At 36.2% G+C, this 25,342-nt stretch overlaps 2 protein-coding genes across 4 annotated transcripts in view; one reads left to right on the plus strand and one right to left on the minus strand.

Moving 5' to 3' along the window:
- Positions 1–140: 140 nt before the first annotated feature.
- On the plus strand, positions 141–15,675 carry LOC106151721 (solute carrier family 25 member 32). 2 transcript variants are annotated; one of them, XM_087019040.1, is made up of 7 exons: positions 141–455; positions 3,184–3,340; positions 7,681–7,769; positions 8,108–8,280; positions 8,567–8,680; positions 9,251–9,396; positions 9,895–12,721. In XM_087019040.1, the coding sequence occupies exons 1-7, from the start codon at positions 317–319 to the stop codon at positions 10,037–10,039; spliced, it is 963 nt and encodes a 320-aa protein (XP_086875166.1). In that variant the 5' UTR covers positions 141–316; the 3' UTR covers positions 10,040–12,721. The 2 variants fall into 2 exon arrangements, with proteins under 2 accessions (XP_086875166.1, XP_086875167.1); XM_087019041.1 differs by lacking the exon at positions 9,895–12,721 and adding an exon at positions 13,219–15,675 and having other exon boundaries at positions 142–455.
- The window catches only part of LOC106151722 (chitinase domain-containing protein 1), a 29,813-nt gene continuing 20,012 nt past the window's right edge, over positions 15,542–25,342 (minus strand). The window contains exons 7-11 of one of the 2 annotated variants that reach the window (XM_087019038.1): positions 24,978–25,070; positions 24,537–24,635; positions 23,836–23,991; positions 22,575–22,652; positions 15,542–16,329 (exon numbers count right to left, since the gene is read on the minus strand). In XM_087019038.1, coding sequence (XP_086875164.1) covers positions 16,188–16,329; positions 22,575–22,652; positions 23,836–23,991; positions 24,537–24,635; positions 24,978–25,070 — 568 coding nt within the window. In that variant the 3' untranslated portion in view covers positions 15,542–16,187. The remainder of the gene's footprint in view (positions 16,330–22,574; positions 22,653–23,835; positions 23,992–24,536; positions 24,636–24,977; positions 25,071–25,342) is intronic. The other variant, XM_087019039.1, reaches the window with a different exon arrangement.

Consider the following 25,342-nt stretch of genomic DNA (forward strand, 5'->3'; position numbering starts at 1 on the left):
AACTTAAAGATGCTTAAGTTGTATAAAAACTTTAACATGGTAAAATAAATGCTTATTCATGCTTTATATTTGAAAAGAAAGAACTACTGATATATTTTATGGTTATTTCGTCGAATTAAAAGGAGTAGAAACGATTTCGTAATATGGGCAGTGCATCATGGGACGGTGTGCAAAATGGCTGCGCCCTGTAGGAGCGAATGTGTTTTAATGCTAATCGGTAAAACTAGAATATCTGAGGTTGGAGTCATATCCTAGCAATGTCTCGTATTTGAACTTACCATACAATTATTACAACACGTGTACCTCAACTAAGAAGATGACATCTGGAAAAACGCCATCGGGAAAGACAATCCTTCACCACATCAAGTTGGAGAATTTGGTCGGCGGAATGGCTGGCGGCATAGTTTCCACGGCCGCACTACATCCGTTAGATCTGGTGAAAGTGCGATTTCAGGGTAAATATGGTGTTACTGGGGCATTCTTACTTGTATTTCGGTACAGATTTAATCTTGATGTCGTGCATCATTGACATTCTCACCTTTAGAGACTTCAGAAGAATATTGTCGTCAAGTCAAACGTTATATCCTGATTGCGTAATCGCATTTGATTTATATTCGCTATGACATATTCTGTGTGAAATGATCATGAAGCTTAAAATTAAACCTTAATATAACATTGATTAGGACAATAAATCAGTGGTTGACACAGATGAAGTATCCCAGTAACTTTATGTACCTGTGTTAGCGAGCGCAGACGTCCCTAGGTGGCGTTAGTTGTTCTATTTCGAGAAGCGCCATTAAAACTGTCCCCAGAGTATCAGATTTCAACCCGCTCTTACAATGCACGGCGTATCTCAACTACTGCATCGGGAACAACCCTACCTTAACACGTGATAGAGAACAGCTGTTACTTCCTTTTGGGTATTGTTTTCGCGATCTACGAGAGGTCAGAAGTGAAAATTTTTAAGGGCAAACTTTTAAACTGATTTATTTTTTGAAGTCGGCAAAGGGCGGCAAGACAAAATATATGCCATGTAGAAGAACAAGGACTAAGGTTTCTAACCAACATTTCAGATTTTTGGGCAAATTTGGGCAAATATTTTTTTTGTAATTTATTTCAACGCCCCCCCCCCCTCGCACACGCTTGTTGACCGCAGCCAGTCGAGGTCAATTTTTACTGCGTACGCTTAACAAAAATGTTACATCGCTTGCATACATCAGTTAGAAGTGATAATAACAGAGAAAATCCTGATTGTGATGAGTTTGTTGGGAATCATGGTGAAATGCACTAAAAAGTAAAAGCCTGAGTGGACTTTGACAAGCTACTTTGACATAATTATTTAACTCTGAGCAGGTGTTTTCATCCGTTTTGCGGCGTCAATACATTGAATAATCCTGACTCTTCTTCTTGGTTGTCTGGTTTAGCAAGGAGTTGTAACTTCTTGGGTTTAGCGTCTCTGACTGATTATAAAGGTCTTAATGGGGCCTTGACAGATTTATCATTGATTAATTAATTAACTTTTTTTTTTTTTTTTTTTTTTTTTTGGTGTGTGTGTGTGTGTGTGATTTACGTATGCTGTTTACACATCTTTGCCAAGGGAAAGACTTCAAATGACCTGGAAGGTGTGAATATTGTTAAGTCCCTTTTGGAAATTTCTATGTACATGTAGGTATTTGTGTGAAGAACTTTAGATTTAAGTATATGTATATAATTATATTTATATCTAGAACTTTAGGAGATGGATGTACATTGAAATAAAATTAAAAAAAATTTTTTGAGGAAGCCAACAAGAGACAATAGGTTATCCATTTTTTTTTTTTTTTTTTTTTTGTGATTTACTAATGTTGTTTTTATATATCTCCGTGCCAAAGACTTAAAACAGCTCAAGTTCCCTTTTAAAACTTACTGTCATTTGTATTGATATATTATATTTACTTTTTATATATGTAGACTTCTGTAGTATAGTTGAACCAACAGCTTTTTAAAACTAAAATAATCAGTTTTGTGGTGCAAGAATTCCCTATAACAGAGGTTAAATCACATTTGTGTATTCTTTACTTAAATTGGTAGACAAATTGGAAGCACAAATATTGTTACAGATAATTCTTATACTTTTTCAATATAATCTTGGATCAGAAAACTCTGTTAAGTCACATGAATTAAAAAAATTAAGTCTATCATTCATACGTGGCAAGTTAATTTTCAATGATATTTAAGCTTTAAAACATTTATGCATTACTAGTAGGTTTAAATAGTAGTATCACAGGTGCTACATGTATATAGCTTGATTTATTTTCTTTCAAGCTCACCATATATTGTTTTCTGACATGAAATATATAATTAAATTTTGGTTTATACTAATATCAAGACAACTGCTGGAGAGAGAGAATTTTATTACAAACTGCCTTATCAGCATTTATAAGCAGGGGTGATGGAAATATGCATGGGGGTAACATCCTCAGAAGTGGGGGCATTTTTATTTTTTGCAGGAAGTTTATCATTAAAGAAAATTATGTGCCATGTACATACTATACATATGTGTTCGATACTAAGGAGTAAGAGTACATATGCAAGAATAACCTTATGATCCCCAGGGTGTGGGTTGTTCCTAAGTTTGAATGATTGTTTTTTTTTTCACAATGACAATTTGCCACTTATACTATTAATTTTGTACTAATACTCATATGTAAGACAACTCTTCTGCCAAGAGTTTTAGTCTTGTTGATTAATAAAACCTAAGAAATGTGTATTTTCTAGCATTTACCGTCAAAAAATCCTTCATTTTGCTTAATTCACATGCACATAACTCTGCTTAGGAAAATGCTAGAACCAAAATTTAAACTTTGGGTTAATGCCCAACTTCTATACTTCATGTGTGCCAAATTTCAAATGTCTGTGACAATATTAAGGGGATGAAAAATGATGGGGGCAACTTTTGTCTCATTTTTGAAAATGGCGCCTGAAAAAAAGAACAAACATGGTGTTACTAAAACTTGAATAACTTTTGATCTAAATGAGATAGATTAAAAATTTAAATTGATTATTCATACTCAAATGTGTGGCTATCTGTACACCAAATTTCAAGTCTCTAGCTCACTTAGAAAAATATCATGTGTGCACCCTACCTGTGTTGCATCATCTCTTTGAAGTCTCATGATTCACACGCTATATTTTCCTCTACAGTTGATGAAGGGATAGGCATCACAAACCGACCCAAGTATACAGGATTATGGCATGCATTTAAGACAATTTTCAAGACAAGTGGACCACTGGGCTTGTATCAGGGTGCTGTACCAAATATCACTGGTGCTGGAGCTGCTTGGGGGTTCTACTTCCTATTGTAAGTACTAGGGGTGGAGGTGCTTGGGGGTTCTACTTCCTATTGTAAGTACTGGGGGTGGGGGTGCTTGGGGGTTCTACTTCCTATTGTAAGTACTGGGGGTGGGGGTGCTTGGGAGTTCTACTTCCTATTGCAGCGATTGCGAAAGCTGTCTGACCACGGCCATATGCCGGCAAAAATTCTGTGGGCTGGAAAACCCTTATAACTCATCGGCCCACATGACCGACGGACTAAAGTTGATTTCTTTTACAGACACCGACTCATATCTAAATTTATCGTAAAGCTCTGAGTACGCACTAGGCGCAAGTAAAATTTTAACCTGCGCCATACTGGAGCGTACAAATACATGTAGCAAACACTATTTTTTGTAATAAAGATCTTCATACATTATGATGTCGCTCGAAGTGCGCATAGAGATGCTGTGAGGGCTGACATGTGACCCGTTTCACAAAAAAATTATCGAAACTGAAACAACTACAGGTCAATGAAAAACGTACTGCTCAAGACACTGAAAACAGGCCGCTCAAACTGCTTACGACAGGCCGCGCACGGACCTCCAGTGATTGCGAAAGAGATTGAACACTTACCAGACATGTGGGCTGGAGCAAATTAAATTTTGTCAGCCCACACCTTTTTTTACCGGCCCACAACAAAATAATTAAGCTGTTTATTTTCACTTCATTTTTGATGAATATTATTGTCTGGCATTTTAAATCGCTGCTTTTTAATTTTCAGGCCAGATGTAATAGGATATTTAAAGGTTAAAGTTTAAACGTCTTTCATTTTGGTTGCTTTCTGGCATTTAAGTTTTATTCTTTTTATATCTGGGTTGCTTATCTTAATTTCTAATCTTTTAACACAAGATCATTATCCTTTGTAAATTTTATTCCAATTTTTGACTAAAATTAAAATATAAGTCATAGTGAAGTGGAGCTTCCAACTTATCTAACTTTTTTTAGATTTTCACTCTTGGAAAAATGCTTGTCTGTTTGTTAGCAGGGATTGTCCTGGGTCAAAATCTGGTCGGGCCATTTTGGACCACTTGGCCATTTTTTTAAAATGTGTGCCGTGAATTATTTAAAGAAAATTCATTGTATTTCAATATTTTTTATATGATTAAATTCAATGAAAAAAGGCTTGATGCTACTACTCTGAAGTCCTAAATAATTGTAGTGTGTGGAAAAATCTTCCAAAATCAACATACTGTCCGAAAAATTGTACAGTATTTAATGAAAAAATCTTCAAAATTGATAATTGCACTATGCCAAATAATTGCACTACATGGAAAAGGTAGACAAATTCCATTTTTATTGTAAAATAAAGCTATTGCTCTCATAGCAGGCCCGTAGCCAGCAATTTTAAAAGGGGGAGGGTCTTTTTCCATAAAAACGCCATGTACCTAGATCAAATTTTACCAAGAGTGGACCTTTTGTCAGCATAAGAGGCCGTTCTTTCGAAACCCCTGAACCATCCCTGGGTACGGGCCAGAGTCTGAAAAGAATCTTTATTCAATATCTAAGCTAGTTCGTTTAGATGAATATAATGGACAGTTTTGCACCCTGACTGTGCCATTGCGGATTTTCCGCATTGAAAATGATGTTGTCCCTCATTTTGACATATAGCACCGCTAAAGGTGCAATATTACTTAAATATCCGTTAAAATTAGTTAAGAGCACCCATCTAAAAAGCAAATGAATATTTCTCCTTTTAACTTATCGTTTACTCAACATGCAGTCCGACGGAAGCCATACTTGTTTACCCAGCACGTGTAGTTAGGTGTTCTCAGAGGTCCGCGCGTGGCCTGTCGTAAGCAGTTTGAGCGACCTGTTTTCAGAGTCTTGAGCAGTACGATTTTCATTGACCTGTAGTTGTTTCAGTTTCGATACATTTTTTGTGAAACGGGTCACATGTCAGCCCTCACTCCATCGCTACGCACACTTCGAGCGACATTAAATGTACATAGACCTTTATTACAAAAAATAGTGTTTGCTATTTGTACGCACCAGTATGGCGCAAGTTAAAGTTTTACTTGCGCACAGTGCGTACTTAGAGCTCTACGATAAGTTCAAATATGAGGCGAGGTGTCTGTTAAAGAAACCGACTTTAGTCCGTCGGACATGTGGGCCGATGAGTTAAAAGGGTTTTCCAGCCCACAGAATTTTTGCCGGCATATGGCCGTGGTCCGACGGCTTTCGCAATCACTGGACCTCTGAGAACACCTAACTACATGTGCTGGGTAAACAAATATGGCTTCCGTCGCACCGCATGTTGAGTAACCGATAAGTGAAAAAGAGAAATATTCATTTGCTTTTTACATGGGTGCTCTTAACTAATTTTAATGGATATTTTAAGTAATATTGCATCTTTAGCGGCGCTATATGTCAAAATGAGGGACAACATCATTTTCAGTGCGGAAAATTTGCAATGGCACAGTCAGGATGCAAAACTGTCTATTAATTCATCTAAACGAACTAGCTTAGCCTTAGATATTGAATAAAAATTATTTTCAGACTCTGGCCCGTTGCCAGGAATTGTTCAATTACAAAAAATAGTTCGAAAGAATCGCCCCTTTTGCTGACAAAAGGTTCACCCTTGGTAAAATTTGATCTAGGTACATGACGTTTTTATGGAAAAAAGACCCCCCCCCCTTTTAAAATTGCCGACTACGGGCCTGCTATGAGAGCAATGGCTTTTTTTTACAATAAGAATGGGAATTGTCTACCTTTTCCATGTAGTGCAATTATTTATTCTGAAAGATTTTTCCATTAAGTACAATTTTTTGGACAGTACAATTGTTAATTTTGGAAGATTTTTCCATACACTACAATTATTTAGGACTTCAGAGTAGAAGCATCAAGTTTTTTATTGTTTTTAATCATATAAAAATATTGAAATATAATGAATTTTCTCTAAATAATTCACGGCACACATTTTTTAAAAATGGCCTAATTTCTTTTTTTACCAAGTGGGCCAAAATGGCCCAACCAGATTTTGACCCAGGACGATCCCTGCTAACAGACAAGCATTTTTCCAATAGTGAAAATCTAAAAAAAAGTTAGAAAAGTTGAAAGCTCCACTTTACTATGACTTATATTTTAATTTTAGGCAAAAATTGGAATAGAAATTTACAAAGGATACATGATCTTGTGTTAAAAGATTAGAAATTAAGATAAGCAAAAAGGATAAAACTTAAATGCCAGAAAGCATCCAAAATGAAGGATGTTTAAACTTAAACCTCAAATATTCTATTATATCTGGCCTGAAAATTGAAAAAGCACCGATTTAAAATGCCCGGCAATAACATTCATCAAAAATGAAGAGAAAATATACAGCTTGATTATTTTATTGTGGGCCGGTAAAAAAAGGTGTGGGCTGACAAAATTTAACTTGCTCCAGCCCACATGTCTGGTAAGTGTTCAATCTCTTTCGCAACCACTGCTATTGTAAGTACTGGGGGTGGGGGTGAGGTGGGGTTGTACTTCCTATTGTAAGTACTGGGGGTGGGGGTGAGGTGGGGTTGTACTTCCTATTGTAAGTACTAGGGGTGGGGGTGCTTGGGGGTTCTACTTCCTATTGTAAGTACTGGGGGTGGGGGTGCTTGGGAGTTCTACTTCCTATTGTAAGTACTGGGGGTGGGGGTGAGGTGGGGTTGTACTTCCTATTGTAAGTACTGGGGGTGGGGGTGAGGTGGGGTTGTACTTCCTATTGTAAGTACTGGGGGTGGGGGTGAGGTGGGGTTGTACTTCCTATTGTAAGTACTGGGGGTGGGGGTGAGGTGGGGTTCTACTTCCTATTGTAAGTACTGGGGGTGGGGGTGAGGTGGGGTTCTACTTCCTATTGTAAGTACTGGGGGTGGGGGTGAGGTGGGGTGGGGGTGAGGTGGGGTGGGGGTGGAGGTGAATTTAACATAGGTGGGCTACTTCATTACGCTGGTGTAGAGATTTAGACTTTTTGGTACCAGTGAATAGGATTTGGAAGGGGCTGGGTAAGCTTTTGAAATGATGCTCCAAAAATAGTGTTGAGGAATGTAATAACCAGCTAAGTAAAATGTTATAACATGAAAATACTTTTTACCATACACAGTATTTGTTTTCAGTTATACTGCTATCAAGGGCTGGAGATATTGACATGTTAATATTTACCATAATTATTTACTGTGTTTGTTTACAGTTATAATGCTATCAAGGGATGGATGCAGGATGGAGATATTGACATGTTAATAATTACCATAATTATAGACTGTGTTTGTTTACAGTTATAATGCTATCAAGGGATGGATGCAGGATGGAGATATTGACATGTTAATATTTACCATAATTATAGACTGTGTTTGTTTACAGTTATAATGCTATCAAGGGATGGATGCAGGATGGAGATATTGACAAGCCACTGGGAGCAACCAAGCACATGCTAGCAGCAGCGGAGTCAGGTAGGGTTTCCAGAGCTAGTTTCCCATGCCAAAGTGATTGCTTCTGAAGATAAATAACAAATCAGTGTTTTTTTTTTTTCAGAAGATAAATAACAAGTCACTGATTGATTCTTAAGATAAATATCAAGTCTTTGATTTTTTTCTGAAGATAAATAACAAGTGAATGATTTTTTCTAAAGATAAATAACAAGTTAGTGATTTTTTTGAATATATATTTAACCAGTCATGGTTGTTTTTTGAAGGTGTAAAACAGGTTTTTATACAAGTTGACAATCACTGTGTAGAGTATCATGTTGACCAAGAGGTCAGAAAGTCTACAGGTGGGTTTCTTTCCCCAGGTGTGTTAACACTCATTATAACAAATCCCATCTGGGTAGTGAAAACCAGGCTGTGCCTACAGTATGATACTGCTGTAGCCACATCTAACGCAGCCAGGAGTGACGTGTACAGCGGAATGGTGGACGCTCTACGGAAAGTTTACAGAACAGAAGGAATCAGGGGGTGGTACCGGGTGAGTGGAACAGCCAAACATCAAAAATTACAACCAGACTTGCTAATATCGCTGGTTCTACTGGCTAAGGCTGACAACAAAAGGAACAGTAGAAAATATTGTTCAGTCTGTCGGAGGGACTGACAACAATACAAGTGCTGTCTTTTTTAATTGTCTGTCAATCCAAATGTGTGTCTGTTTTTAAAGGTTTTTTGGATGTCTTTTGTCTACCTAAAACACTATTTACTGAAGTCAGGTTAAGTAAATAACATAGCTGTTACATTTGTGTCTGTTGGTTGCTTTTTAGGGTTTTGTTCCGGGGTTATTTGGTGTATCCCATGGTGCTTTGCAGTTTATGGCGTACGAAGAACTGAAGAGAATGTATAACAAGTATAACAACGCGCCACTGAGCAGAAGACTTGTAAGTTTTTTATAACATAACGCGCTTTGCCTTAACTGTTCAAGCATAAATATTTCCTTTAGGTAAATTTTGATAAATGTTTACTGGTGGAAAGGTTAGGATATCTACATGTGTGGAAATAACAATGCTGCTACTAAGGTCCCTTACCCTGTAGATCAATTGAACTTTGTGCTGATTCTTGCTGAGTGTATTCAGCTTAATTACACTCCTTCTGTTAAGTAGACTACAGAAAAACCAGTGATTATATATGAACATTGGAACCAAAAGGAAGCATGTCATTCAATAAAGCTGATTGCACTCAGCAAGAATCCCGCTGAGTTGGATCGATCTACATAGAATGATTGTGACTACGGAAATGGGAGACTTAGTATTGAGAAAGAGTTATTTTAGACAGTATTAAATCTTTTCCTGTTGGTACAACATGACACTTGCTGTAACCTTTATAGCTGAAAATGCCAATGTTGTCATGGAGACATATCTGGCACTGTTGTCATGGAGATTATCTGGCACTGTTGTCATGGAGATTATCTGGCTCTGTTGTCATGGAGACATGCCTGTTTTTGATTTCAGGGTTCAATGGAGTACTTAACCTTTGCTGCTATCTCTAAAATCTTTGCTGCCAGCGTGACGTATCCGTACCAGGTGGTCAGGTCGCGGCTACAGGACCAGCACCGTTCTTATAATGGTGCTGTCGATGTGCTCAAGCAGATATGGAGGTAAGACAGTCCACGTGGTATTATATAATGTTATTCTCCAGTGAGAGAGAGAGAGAGTGCTGGTTGCTGGGAGTGGGGTAAGAGGTAGTTATATGAACTTGACAAAATGATTGTTAACATCCCCTGCAAAACTTTGTCTTGTTTAACGTTCACTTACGGTTCTCTATCTATTCTAGAACATTTGGCGTAATTTTTTTAACAGTTCTAGTGTTGTTATGTAACAGTGAACGTAACTGTTCAAGAACTGTTTTTGGGTTGCCCTTCAGAATGTCATAAACAGATAAAGAACATTTTTCATTAAAAGAGAAAAAACAGTACGTTCTAGGACAGAACCCCATGTCAGGGGGGTGGGGGGGTCAGCTTCACATCCACAGCCTGTCATTCTAAAAAAAAAACAGACCCCCCTTCAAATAATACTGGATCTGCCCCTGGTGTGTGTGAGCCTGTGCGTGTGCGTGCGTGTACTCACTGACCCTCTGCATTGCTTCTATATTTCAGGCATGAGAAACTGCCAGGATTTTACAAAGGATTGTCCCCCTACTTGCTTCATGTCATCCCCAATATCTGCCTGGTCTTTGTTATATATGAGAAAATGCAGGGCTGGTTCTTTGGTCCGCTGACGCTAGTTGACAGTGTAGAATGACAGTGGCTCCCTCTAGTGAGGCAGAGTCACATTACCGTATGACTGGGGTCACATTATATTATATTATATTTATATCAATCTTACAGAGCCTTTTACACCAAATTCAAAGAAAACTGACAAAAAAATCAGTGAAATATCATAAATAAGGAAGTTAGCAAGAGGAAGTATAAAAATGTGCACCTTGCAGTGTATGAAATACACTACAGTCTGGTGTGTTGTTGTTGGCCTTAAAACAACTGAGACTGTGGAGTAGCGTGAGAGACCTCTGGTGGTCTTTAGCAGTATTAAGGAACAGGAACTCATGTTAACAGGAGGTTCTGAGCACAATCCATATATTATGTAGGAACAAGTGTCTTGTCCATTTTAACATATGTTCAGACTGTTTTACTTACGTATATAAATATGTATATATATATGTAAATATATATTACCTGCCATTTTAGACAGGGCATATTTACCATTTACTCATTGTCATGTCAGGTGGAGGGTGTTTTTTTCATTATGAACAAAACTGTACCAAAGACAATTATATGACATTGCCATGCAGTTCAGTGATACCATAAGTTGGTTTGGTACAGCATTTCTCATTGGCTTACAATGCCATGCAGTTCAGTGATACCATCAGTTGGTTTGGTACAGCATTTCTCATTGGCTTACAATGCCATGCAGTTCAGTGACAGCCGCAGTTGATTTGGTACAGTATTTCTCATTGGCTTACAATGCCATGCAGTTCAGTGACAGCCACAGTTGATTTGGTACAGTATTTCTCATTGGCTGACACTGCCATGAAAGATATTGTGTAAACAGTAGTGGTATCGATACAATTTGCCATTTGTTGGTTGTGGATAATATTTATGACAGTGAAACTGTTCACACACTATCAACATAGAAAAGGGTATTGGAAGACACAGTGGTCATTATGGGGAAGTTATGGGAACAGATGATTTTGTATTTAAAATACGGTGATAGATGTTAAGTTTGAATGTGGTATTTGGATGACTGGAAATAATGAGGTTTTAGTATTAAATAAGATATTGATAACAGTCTTGATGAAGTATTTCTGGTGGTTAGATTCTGATGAGAACCCTCTACCACTTGGCTTCAAGCATAATAAGAAGGAAAAAGAAGGGACAGTGAGATTCTCTTATTACTTACTCTCTACTTACTATTCATGTTGTCACATATTTATGAATGCTTTGTAAATATTTTTATCAAAAAATTGGAGTTGGTCTGTATGCACTGAAAGATCATTTTCAGCAATAATTAGGTGATTGCTTGATTTGTTTCAGTAAATTGTTTCAAAAACAATCAGAGAGGTTAAGCCACACTGGCTAGTTTGTACATATGGTAATATCTAGTCTACTAGTATATTATAAATAGTTGGCCATAAAATATGGTTGACTTTGGCCCCATTCAGAATAGATAATCCAAGTACTCACGACCACACTTCAAAAGAGATGCCAGTGATTCTCAATGATCTCCCCACCTCCACACATGATGTTGCTAGAAAGGCCCAGCAATTAAACCTTGGAGCAGAGATTTATTCCTTTTAATGGCACATGTGGAGGCAGGGAGACCATTAAGAATCAGCGTCATCTCTTTTAAAGTGTGTTTGGCCATATTAAATTGACAGATCAGTTAGTACTCAGATCATCTATTCTGAACGGGGCCTTTTACACCATTCATTCCTAGTTTTAAGTTATTCAGTGATATGAAATATCTTTGGTTGTCTTTACATGTATCATCATACATCGGGAGTCACATAAATCATATATAACTCACGTGAACAAAATATTCTTGACAGCCTTAAATTTTTGTCTTTATCTTTCTTTATCTCATCAGAAATGTATTTATATGTGTAACATCACAGTTTGTTTCTGCTCACGTGAAAGCAGAGGTCATAAAACTGTCTCTCCTTAAAGGAGGGAGCTCTCGATATATAGGCAAAACTTACTTGATGTGACTTGAATCCATGGATGTATTAATATATTTGTCATCAGCTATGGTTATCATCATACAAACATGGCAGTATTGATGTGAACTGTCAAGTGTTGGTTGTCAAAGTGAAGTAGAACAATTCAGTTTTTGTGGCAAAGACCACAACTCTCACTGCAGCTAATTGTAACATATCACAAACAGATTGGTGTGAATTTTTTGTGTGAACTTTGTCAGCGCATTGACAAATGAACAAAACATTTCAGGGAAAAAACAATCCTTTTGGAAATGGTTATTTTAGATCGCAGATGATTGGACCAGCTTTCATCCAGGCCTTTTCCTGTTGACATACTTTTACAAGTTCTTTTTCTTGATCAGAACTATTTATAATATGGTGGAAGATTCAGACGATGGGTCAGAGCTTTTAGAGATTCCAAGTCAGAAATGAATTACTATCAAATATGTTTGCGGCTTGAAATCACAAATGGTAATTATTTCGTTAACAAGATCGGTATTGAAAGGCAGCCAAGTTAGAGTTAAATACTTTGCAGGATTTCTTATTTGATTACAAGTTCAGTTTTAAAAACGGATAACATGGAAATTGTTGTATTTGAGATGTGATTGTGTTGGCAGTGATAAGTTATTGTTGTTTGTGTTGTTCACGTAGTCTTGTTAAGAAATGTCAGAAATATCATGGCAGTCGAACTGTCACACTTGCAGGATCAAAAAATAAAAAAGTAAAAAGTAGTTTTGTTTCAGTTTTGTTTGTTATACCTGTAGAATTGCTTTGTTCTTTATGCTTCGAACTTCTTTCCTTTGTCTTCTTTGAGGTAGTTGGTGTGATGTAGCTTAATTTATGTGTTATGTTTTGAATATTTTATATTTGTGCATTATTCAGATAATACAGGTATTTTCTTACAATCTCCCCGAGTTTGACATCTGCAAGAGATGCTTTTGACTGGTGTTACATCAGCATTGGGGCAACAACACGCTGCAACTGGGAAACTCCTTGTAAAAAATGTCCCAGAATCACAAAAAAAATATGTTCTGCAAATCTTTATAAGTAATTGGTATTACAAATATTTTGGGGCACCTATCATTAATTCCACTTTTTCTTCTCTTTGTAGAACAGACAACTGGGGATTTTTAAGAAAACCTAAATTAACATCAAAAACGCCTTTATTTGACTGAGTGAACCATTTTGGCACACTGAACTAATTCCTCCATTTTTCTTCTCTTTATAGTAAGGAAAGCGTTGGTGGGTTTTACAAGGGCATGGTTCCTAACGTGCTACGTGTTGTCCCCAACTGCTGTATTGTGTTCGTAGTGTACGAGGGTATAACAGGGGCACTGGCAGAGCGCTGGAAGACCACAGAGGAGGCGTAGGTGGTCGATGCTGAAAGTGAAAGAATTTCTGTGCATCCACTGGAGTGCAGGTCAATAGAGTCTACAGCACATTGTGATTTATTACGGAGAGTGTGTCCTAGAGCAACAGGAAGTGGATGTGTTCATGGAGGATTACCACCTGGACCTGGCCAATGAAATAAAAGTTGACCGAAAAAGATTGTGTGGAAAGATTCCATTGTTTATAATAGGCCTTATAAACAGGTATGGCATTTACTAACACTACCTGCAGATCTTTTAGCACTAAAACCCATATTAACCACATAAAACCCACAACTTGACCAACACATAGTAAAAATATTTACCAGAGCGTATGAATATCAGTGATAGGAATCACTCTGTTAGTGTTGGTTAATTCATGGGTTATGTAGCTGATATGAGTGTTAGTGCTAAAAGATCTGCTTGTAGTGTTAGTAAACGCTGTTTATAAGGCCTGTTACATGTAATGATGGAGATCTACAGACTGAAAGTGGTTGTGAGAAGACACAACAGCTACTCACTAGTCAAATAAAGTGTTGAGACAGAGATTTTCCATAGATGGCAGTAGTGAGGGATCAAAGAGTATTCTCTTGTACCTGATTCTGTTCAATGCATCTCACAGTATTGAAGTTTACTTTTAGTCATTCAGACTTACGGAATTTGCTTGAACAAAAGGAGAAACCTCACATAGCATTTTTTTTTTTGAAAACTTCCTCCATGTTTTACGATCAAAATTAAATATTTCGCAGTCACCGGTGTGTCCTGTCTTGATGTTGTAACAGTAATTAACAAGCCACTCTATCTGTAGAACACGTCACCTGTGTGCTGGATGTCAAGGAGGTGCAATCATTTTATTGGAGAGGGTATTTTACTGTGGAAGAAACGGACAGGACGAAAAGGATGAGATTTTATCATTTAAAGAAAAAAAAAGAAACAGTGTAAAACTGGATGTTTTCCATTTGTTTTGTTTTTGAATATTATTTTATGAGATTTTCATTGTTCAAGTCTTTATTAAGATTTACTTTGTTACTTATATTCCAATGTATACTCACATTGTTTAGTATTGTGTTCTAGTATTTTCCAAGTGTTCTTAGGATGTTCTGTATTTTCATGCTCATCAAGGGCCAACTCTTTGCTGCATTTAGTGCCAATGATAAAACGCACATTCTTTTTCTGACTTTTTTCTGTTATAATCAGTATCTTATAATAGACATGGCCAATCAACACTGTCATTTACTATAATTTTACTTACATATTAATAGTTCATATTATGATGATGATATCAGTGTATCATATAGGAAATGGAATAGTTTTATGGAAGAATGCCATTTGAAAGGAAAATCATAAGTTCAAAATGGACAAAAGAATCAGATATGGAAGGTGTGGAAAATGTCTTTGGCACTTGTTAAAGATGCATACAAAGTCAATTTTTTGTCACAAAAACCAACCAAATGCCAGCATATAGTTTCAAGTAGTATAACTAAGAGAATTACCAAAAGGCATTGTTTAATTTTACCCGAAAATGATGTTTGAACAGATTTTTCTGCTGGCATTCTAAGCTGTATGTCAATGGGGCAGGAAAGTAGGTCACGGAAGTAGGTTAAATTTACAACCATAAATTTAAAGAAAGGAGCAGTCTAAAGGTCTTTTATGGCTGATCGAGTGATCTATACAGTTTATCCCTTGGCATGTCAAATTTATTTGAGTCATATAAGAATCTAGTAGAAGTGGTTTACATGTGTTACTGGGAATCCACGCTCCACCGATGCTCGGTTTCGTATGTACCTTTAATGCTTGAGACAGATCAGGCAATAACTGGCACATAGTTTAGCGTTTACTTGTATTAATAATTTAGTTGTATGTTTTAAGAGGAGATTGAGAACTTGCACTCATTCAGTAGGATATACAGACATTTTACCTTGTATCTGGTCATACCCTTGATTCAGAAATCAATCAATATTTATACAGAAAGGAAGCAAATTGAAAATTGCTGCAGCTTTTGAGTCAAGTAACCAGTATCATAAAATATGCCCTTCAATTAGTGAAAATATTTGAAAATATGGCAGTGGTATTTTTGGCTTCCAAAAAGTATGAAATCTGTCAATGTCAGATAAACCTCACCCCTTTATTTAATAAATTCACAACATGATATTGGTTCATCTTTCAACATTGAAATAAACTCACAACATGGTAAATGGTTTATTCTCAAGATGAGCTGAGCTGGAGATCAAGCCTGTAGTTAAAGCTAGACCAGGCACAAGGCAGTACTATAGTACATGTTGTATTGATTGATTTGACCAATAAAGTATAACATGTGTGTAATAAAATGTGAGCAATTCTGTTTCAATAAATGATGTAAAAAAACAACGTCTCTGTTTCATCACAACAGATGTTGGGTTCAGAGCTTCTGAAACCAACTAAAGGCATGGGACGCCATTACGTGTCACGCTTCTTGATAAGTCCCGTCTCATCCAGTCAGTACTTTACTCCATCAACAACAATGTCAATGTCAATGCAATCTCAGTTCCTTTCCCTGCAAAGGCATTGGTTTCTACACTGTATTAGCAGTGCCATAACAGCTTTTTCTTTTTTTTCAAAATCAAAAAAATCCTTGCCACACCTTCTGGTGACTGTCTAGAACAGGATGGGATATAGGCAGAATACAGAGCTCTGTGTGGAAACTGTTCAAATTTTGAAAATACCGTAGAATGGATTTTGAAAAGATCAAATGAATGTAACCAATCAGACCAAGCTTAACATGAGACAAGCGTAGTCACCGACCAAAGAAGGCATGCTAAAGAAACGGTGTAGGCCCTGTCTATCTGACCAATCACAGCAGGTCAAAGAAGTAGTCTAGGCCCTGCCCTATCTCCCATATAGAGATGCCAGTCCCCAGCTCATTGGCCAGATCAAGTCTGTCCTTTATTGATTGTAAGCTGGGATAATATACAACATGGCTGCCTATGCCTGTCCTGAAAGTAGAATATAAACTGTATAACATCTAATGTATCAGTAAGTAATATGCAACATGGCTGCCTATGTCTGTCCTATAGTAGAATATAAACTGTATAACATCTGATGTACCAGTAAGTAATATATAACATGGCTGCCTATGTCTGTCCTGAAAGTAGAATATAAACTGTATAACATCTGATGTACCAGTAAGTAATATACAACATGGCTGCCTATGTCTGTCCTGAAAGTAGAATATAAACTGTATAACATCTGATGTACCAGTAAGTAATATACAACATGGCTGCCTATGTCTGTCCTGAAAGTAGAATATAAACTGTATAACATCTGATGTACCAGTAAGTAATACAACATGGCTGCCTATGTCTGTCCTGAAAGTAGAATATAAACTGTATAACATCTAATGTACCAGTAAGTAATATGCAACATGGCTGCCTATGTCTGTCCTGAAAGTAGAATATAAACTGTATAACATCTGATGTATCAGTAAGTAATATATAACATGGCTGTCTATGTCTGTCCTGAAAGTAGAATATAAACTGTATAACATCTGATGTACCAGTTAGTAATATATAACATGGCTGCCTATGTCTGTCCTGAAAGTAGAATATAAACTGTATAACATCTGATGTACCAGTAAGTAATATATAACATGGCTGCCTATGTCTGTCCTGAAAGTAGAATATAAACTGTATAACATCTGATGTACCAGTAAGTAATATATAACATGGCTGCCTATGTCTGTCCTGAAAGTAGAATATAAACTGTATAACATCTGATGTACCAGTAAGTAATATATAACATGGCTGCCTATGTCTGTCCTGAAAGTAGAATATAAACTGTATAACATCTGATGTACCAGTAAGTAATATATAACATGGCTGCCTATGTCTGTCCTGAAAGTAGAATATAAACTGTATAACATCTGATGTACCAGTAAGTAATATATAACATGGCTGCCTATGCCTGTCCTGAAAGTAGAATATAAACTGTATAACATCTGATGTACCAGTAAGTAATATATAACATGGCTGCCTATGCCTGTCCTATAGTAGAATATAAACTGTATAACATCTGATGTATCAGTAAGTAATATACAACATGGCTGCCTATGTCTGTCCTGAAAGTAGAATATAAACTGTATAACATCTGATGTACCAGTAAGTAATATATAACATGGCTGCCTATGTCTGTCCTGAAAGTAGAATATAAACTGTATAACATCTGATGTATCAGTAAGTAATATATAACATGGCTGTCTATGTCTGTCCTGAAAGTAGAATATAAACTGTATAACATCTGATGTACCAGTAAGTAATATATAACATGGCTGCCTATGTCTGTCCTGAAAGTAGAATATAAACTGTATAACACCTGATGTACCAGTAAGTAATATATAACATGGCTGCCTATGTCTGTCCTGAAAGTAGAATATAAACTGTATAACATCTGATGTACCAGTAAGTAATATATAACATGGCTGTCTATGTCTGTCCTGAAAGTAGAATATAAACTGTATAACATCTGATGTACCAGTAAGTAATATATAACATGGCTGCCTATGTCTGTCCTGAAAGTAGAATATAAACTGTATAACATCTGATGTACCAGTAAGTAATATATAACATGGCTGTCTATGTCTGTCCTGAAAGTAGAATATAAACTGTATAACATCTGATGTACCAGTAAGTAATATATAACATGGCTGTCTATGCCTGTCCTGAAAGTAGAATAAAAACTGTATAACATCTAATGTACCAGTAAGTAATATACAACATGGCTGCCTATGCCTGTCCTATAGTAGAATATAAACTGTATAACATCTGATGTATCAGTAAGTAATATACAACATGGCTGCCTATGTCTGTCCTGAAAGTAGAATATAAACTGTATAACATCTGATGTACCAGTAAGTAATATATAACATGGCTGTCTATGTCTGTCCTGAAAGTAGAATATAAACTGTATAACATCTGATGTACCAGTAAGTAATATATAACATGGCTGCCTATGTCTGTCCTGAAAGTAGAATATAAACTGTATAACATCTGATGTATCAGTAAGTAATATACAACATGGCTGCCTATGTCTGTCCTGAAAGTAGAATATAAACTGTATAACATCTGATGTATCAGTAAGTAATATACAACATGGCTGCCTATGTCTGTCCTGAAAGTAGAATATAAACTGTATAACATCTGATGTACCAGTAAGTAATATACAACATGGCTGCCTATGTCTGTCCTGAAAGTAGAATATAAACTGTATAACATCTGATGTATCAGTAAGTAATATATAACATGGCTGCCTATGCCTGTCCTATAGTAGAATATAAACTGTATAACATCTGATGTATCAGTAAGTAATATATAACATGGCTGCCTATGCCTGTCCTGAAAGTAGAATATAAACTGTATAACATCTGATGTACCAGTAAGTAATATACAACATGGCTGCCTATGTCTGTCCTGAAAGTAGAATATAAACTGTATAACATCTGATGTACCAGTAAGTAATATATAACATGGCTGCCTATGCCTGTCCTGAAAGTAGAATATAAACTGTATAACATCTGATGTACCAGTAAGTAATATATAACATGGCTGCCTATGCCTGTCCTATAGTAGAATATAAACTGTATAACATCTGATGTATCAGTAAGTAATATACAACATGGCTGCCTATGTCTGTCCTGAAAGTAGAATATAAACTGTATAACATCTGATGTACCAGTAAGTAATATATAACATGGCTGCCTATGTCTGTCCTGAAAGTAGAATATAAACTGTATAACATCTGATGTACCAGTAAGTAATATATAACATGGCTGCCTATGTCTGTCCTATAGTAGAATATAAACTGTATAACATCTGATGTACCAGTAAGTAATATACAACATGGCTGCCTATGTCTGTCCTGAAAGTAGAATATAAACTGTATAACATCTGATGTATCAGTAAGTAATATATAACATGGCTGTCTATGTCTGTCCTGAAAGTAGAATATAAACTGTATAACATCTGATGTACCAGTAAGTAATATATAACATGGCTGCCTATGTCTGTCCTGAAAGTAGAATATAAACTGTATAACACCTGATGTACCAGTAAGTAATATATAACATGGCTGCCTATGTCTGTCCTGAAAGTAGAATATAAACTGTATAACATCTGATGTATCAGTAAGTAATATACAACATGGCTGCCTATGTCTGTCCTGAAAGTAGAATAAAAACTGTATAACATCTGATGTACCAGTAAGTAATATACAACATGGCTGCCTATGTCTGTCCTGAAAGTAGAATATAAACTGTATAACATCTGATGTACCAGTAAGTAATATATAACATGGCTGCCTATGTCTGTCCTGAAAGTAGAATATAAACTGTATAACATCTAATGTACCAGTAAGTAATATATAACATGGCTGCCTATGTCTGTCCTGAAAGTAGAATATAAACTGTATAACATCTAATGTACCAGTAAGTAATATACAACATGGCTGTCTATGTCTGTCCTGAAAGTAGAATATAAACTGTATAACATCTGATGTACCAGTAAGTAATATACAACATGGCTGCCTATGTCTGTCCTGAAAGTAGAATATAAACTGTATAACATCTAATGTACCAGTAAGTAATATATAACATGGCTGCCTATGTCTGTCCTGAAAGTAGAATATAAACTGTATAACATCTGATGTACCAGTAAGTAATATACAACATGGCTGCCTATGCCTGTCCTGAAAGTAGAATATAAACTGTATAACATCTGATGTACCAGTAAGTAATATATAACATGGCTGCCTATGTCTGTCCTGAAAGTAGAATATAAACTGTATAACATCTGATGTACCAGTAAGTAATATATAACATGGCTGCCTATGCCTGTCCTGAAAGTAGAATATAAACTGTATAACATCTGATGTATCAGTAAGTAATATACAACATGGCTGCCTATGTCTGTCCTGAAAGTAGAATATAAACTGTATAACATCTGATGTACCAGTTAGTAATATATAACATGGCTGTCTATGTCTGTCCTGAAAGTAGAATATAAACTGTATAACATCTGATGTATCAGTAAGTAATATACAACATGGCTGCCTATGTCTGTCCTGAAAGTAGAATATAAACTGTATAACATCTGATGTACCAGTAAGTAATATATAACATGGCTGCCTATGCCTGTCCTGAAAGTAGAATATAAACTGTATAACATCTGATGTACCAGTAAGTAATATATAACATGGCTGCCTATGCCTGTCCTATAGTAGAATATAAACTGTATAACATCTGATGTATCAGTAAGTAATATACAACATGGCTGCCTATGTCTGTCCTGAAAGTAGAATATAAACTGTATAACATCTGATGTACCAGTAAGTAATATATAACATGGCTGCCTATGTCTGTCCTGAAAGTAGAATATAAACTGTATAACATCTGATGTACCAGTAAGTAATATATAACATGGCTGCCTATGTCTGTCCTATAGTAGAATATAAACTGTATAACATCTGATGTACCAGTAAGTAATATACAACATGGCTGCCTATGTCTGTCCTGAAAGTAGAATATAAACTGTATAACATCTGATGTATCAGTAAGTAATATATAACATGGCTGTCTATGTCTGTCCTGAAAGTAGAATATAAACTGTATAACATCTGATGTACCAGTAAGTAATATATAACATGGCTGCCTATGTCTGTCCTGAAAGTAGAATATAAACTGTATAACACCTGATGTACCAGTAAGTAATATATAACATGGCTGCCTATGTCTGTCCTGAAAGTAGAATATAAACTGTATAACATCTGATGTATCAGTAAGTAATATACAACATGGCTGCCTATGTCTGTCCTGAAAGTAGAATAAAAACTGTATAACATCTGATGTACCAGTAAGTAATATACAACATGGCTGCCTATGTCTGTCCTGAAAGTAGAATATAAACTGTATAACATCTGATGTACCAGTAAGTAATATATAACATGGCTGCCTATGTCTGTCCTGAAAGTAGAATATAAACTGTATAACATCTAATGTACCAGTAAGTAATATATAACATGGCTGCCTATGTCTGTCCTGAAAGTAGAATATAAACTGTATAACATCTAATGTACCAGTAAGTAATATACAACATGGCTGTCTATGTCTGTCCTGAAAGTAGAATATAAACTGTATAACATCTGATGTACCAGTAAGTAATATACAACATGGCTGCCTATGTCTGTCCTGAAAGTAGAATATAAACTGTATAACATCTAATGTACCAGTAAGTAATATATAACATGGCTGCCTATGTCTGTCCTGAAAGTAGAATATAAACTGTATAACATCTGATGTACCAGTAAGTAATATACAACATGGCTGCCTATGCCTGTCCTGAAAGTAGAATATAAACTGTATAACATCTGATGTACCAGTAAGTAATATATAACATGGCTGCCTATGTCTGTCCTGAAAGTAGAATATAAACTGTATAACATCTGATGTACCAGTAAGTAATATACAACATGGCTGCCTATGTCTGTCCTGAAAGTAGAATATAAACTGTATAACATCTGATGTACCAGTAAGTAATATATAACATGGCTGCCTATGCCTGTCCTGAAAGTAGAATATAAACTGTATAACATCTGATGTATCAGTAAGTAATATACAACATGGCTGCCTATGTCTGTCCTGAAAGTAGAATATAAACTGTATAACATCTGATGTACCAGTTAGTAATATATAACATGGCTGTCTATGTCTGTCCTGAAAGTAGAATATAAACTGTATAACATCTGATGTATCAGTAAGTAATATACAACATGGCTGCCTATGTCTGTCCTGAAAGTAGAATATAAACTGTATAACATCTGATGTACCAGTTAGTAATATATAACATGGCTGCCTGTACCTGAAAATAGACTAAAAACTGCAAATGGCTGTCTGTACTGGTTATGAAAGTGGAGTAGGTAAATGCAAGGGCTGGTACCAATTAAAACACAGTGAAAAAAAAAACTGCACCAGAAAGCTGTGTATAAGTCTTTTTAGGCTGTAGTGTAAATAAAAGTAAAAACCATGAGTACAGGGTCTTGAAGAATTTAAAGATTTTAATGGAATTTTTATCAACCAATAATTAATAACTATGAGTTAAAGATATATTAAGTGATTTAAAACATCATTTCTTCTTTTTTAAAAAACTTTAAAATATTAAAATAAAACAAAAGGCAATACAAAATTGTTTCTCACTTGTATTGGAATGTATGCTCGGAGGAGGTGGCGTCCCAGACCAGCTTAGGTTTATGTTTTGTAAGTATTTCTATAAACCTGAAAAAGAAAAGGTTTTATGTGTAAAAAGTCATACACAGCTTGCAATTAGATAAAAGATGAAATAAACATCACTAAGAAATTTAGTCAATATCATCCAACATATCTGGAATCAAAGCAACAAAATTGTCATAAATACAGATATAAAGCAGATTATAACCACTGGTGCACAAGAGGTTTTTAAAATTAATTTTGAAGCAACATCATATAGTTACTGACACAAAATTTTACTTATGATCATAAGGTTTCAAATTATGGACATTCATAAAATGTATCTTGAAAATGCCAATGTGTGAACAATGAAATAAATTCACACACATACACACATAATTAAAATAATTAAGAAAAAACAGCATATGTGAAGTTCAAGTAACAGAACCTAATCACCGATATTTAAGTCCAAAAAATCACTCCAGTAAATTTGAGGATGAAAAGTCAGGTAATTATACATTTACCGAATTTACAGTGAAAAGTGCACAATACAGACCCTGTCCACTGTTTCAGGTGATGGCTATATGTGCAAACACACATTGTCCGTACATAAAAAAGATTACTGAATTCTAAGGGACCATTCCCAGACTCTATCGTACCAACTGTGGAACGATCTACCTCCAAGGCTTAGGGGATTCTAGCTAATTTGCAATCAACTTATAAGTGGCTTAGATGTCTGTCATGCCTACTGAAGCTGCTAGGGATTTCATACACGCTCTGCTTCTGGAAGTTGTTTCACATCGTCATGAGCGTGATCATTGCGCATGTGCATCCAGGTAGCTACAGTCAGACATCTCTCCCCCCTCCTCCCCTCTCCCCACATCTTCCTCATCCTTTTCACTAATTATACTCACTGCTGTCCCAGTATTGGCCCCCCTCCTCCACTCTCTGCCTGGTTTTATCTATTCCTAACTATACTCACTGCTGTCCCAGTATTGGCCCCCTCCACCACTCTCTGCCTGGTTTTATCTATTGCTAACTATACTCACTGCTGTCCCAGTATTGCCCCCCCTCCTCCACTCTCTGCCTGGTTTTATCTATTCCTAACTATACTCACTGCTGTCCCAGTATTGGCCCCCCTCCTCCACTCTCTGCATGGTTTTACCTATTGCTAACTATACTCACTGCTGTCCCAGTATTGGCCCCCTCCTCCACTCTCTGCCTGGTTTTATCTATTCCTAACTATACTCACTGCTGTCCCAGTATTGGACCCCCTCCTCCTGGTACATAGTCGGCACCATAGAAATTCAGGCCTAGTAATATTTTCCTCCTATAGGGGGAGGCACTTTCTGGTACCAAGGTCTCTACACAGCTCCTCATCCAGCTTAGGGGGCTGTTAGGACCAGGGCTGAAAAATAACAGAGAATACTGGGAAATACACTGGATACTACAGCATCAGAGTGGTGCTACTGCCTCCAGGACTTGTACCACCAGTTCAGAGAATTAAACTGAAACAAATAATTATGACTGAGAAAAAAAAATTGCTGGGACCAAAAGTGCTGCCAGATGCAAGTGAAAAAAAAAATTCTTAATTTATGTCAAATACAACTGCCTTTCAAGCTGGTTAAGGTAAAATATCAAATAAGTGAAAATTAATTTAGAAATCAGCCAAGCTACTCTTTTAACTAAAGCTTGTGTACATGTATACCTCATAGGGTTAGAGTAATCATAGGTCATGTATACCTCATAGGGTTAGAGTAATCATAGGTCATGTATACCTCATAGGGTTAGAGTAATCATAGGTCATGTATACCTCATAGGATTAGAGTAATCATAGGTCATGTATACCTCATAGGATTAGAGTAATCATAGGTCATGTATACCTCATAGGGTTAGAGTAATCATAGGTCATGTATACCTCATAGGATTAGAGAAATCATAGGTCATGTATACCTCATAGGGTTAGAGTAATCATAGGTCATGAGACTAAAGGCATCCATGACAGGGGCCAGGGCCTCAAACTCCTCCACACCTACCATCCCTGGGCTGTTCCTACAACAGAATGAACATACAGATATTGGCAGATATGTTGACCATGGTGTGAGAAGTTTTATCTGTAGTTACTTTACAACTACAACAATCAAGTAAACAATATACTTTATGCTGAAATTATTGGACCATTTTCTTAAACTAAGTTACTTGTTTGAGGACTTTTTTCTATGCATCTAATCTAAATTCTAATATCTTAATTGTAACACAGAAAATATTCAGGAAATTGTATCTCCTGTAGCAAACAATTAGGCATCTCATGTCAAGTGACATTAGCACATTTTAGGTAGTTGAAGTAAATTGTTGTGATCACAACAAAACACAACAAGTTTTCCAAACTATTACCTCTGCATCAGAGGAGGAGGAAGAACAAGAATCACTTTTTTATTCTCTGCATGGAAATCTTCAGCAAAGTGCTCCAGGAAATGGACCAGTTCTCTGGATGTAAGAAAGTAATAACATGACAGAGAATGTACTATATAATATAACAACTCCAGGAAATGGACCAGTTCTCTGGATGTAACAAAGTAATAACATGACAGAGAATGTACTATATAATATAACAACTCCAGGAAATGGACCAGCTCTCTGGATGTAAGAAAGTAATAACATGACAGAGAATGTACTATATAATATAACAACTCCAGGAAATGGACCAGTTCTCTGGATGTAAGAAAGTAATAACATGACAGAGAATGTACTATATAATA

This window comes from Lingula anatina, chromosome 8 (assembly GCF_051362555.1).
Source record: "Lingula anatina isolate TDL-2025a chromosome 8, LinAna3.0, whole genome shotgun sequence".
NCBI classification, from domain to species: domain Eukaryota; kingdom Metazoa; phylum Brachiopoda; class Lingulata; order Lingulida; family Lingulidae; genus Lingula; species Lingula anatina.

Excerpts from the sequence above, each read along its gene's own strand:
- LOC106151721 (XM_087019040.1), top strand. The coding sequence starts at position 317 with ATGACATCTGGAAAAACGCCATCGGGAAAGACAATCCTTCACCACATC. Across the intron at positions 7,770-8,107 it reads GCTAGCAGCAGCGGAGTCAG|GTGTGTTAACACTCATTATA; the intron begins GTAGGGTTTCCA and ends TTCTTTCCCCAG. Across the intron at positions 9,397-9,894 it reads GTGCTCAAGCAGATATGGAG|GCATGAGAAACTGCCAGGAT; the intron begins GTAAGACAGTCC and ends TCTATATTTCAG.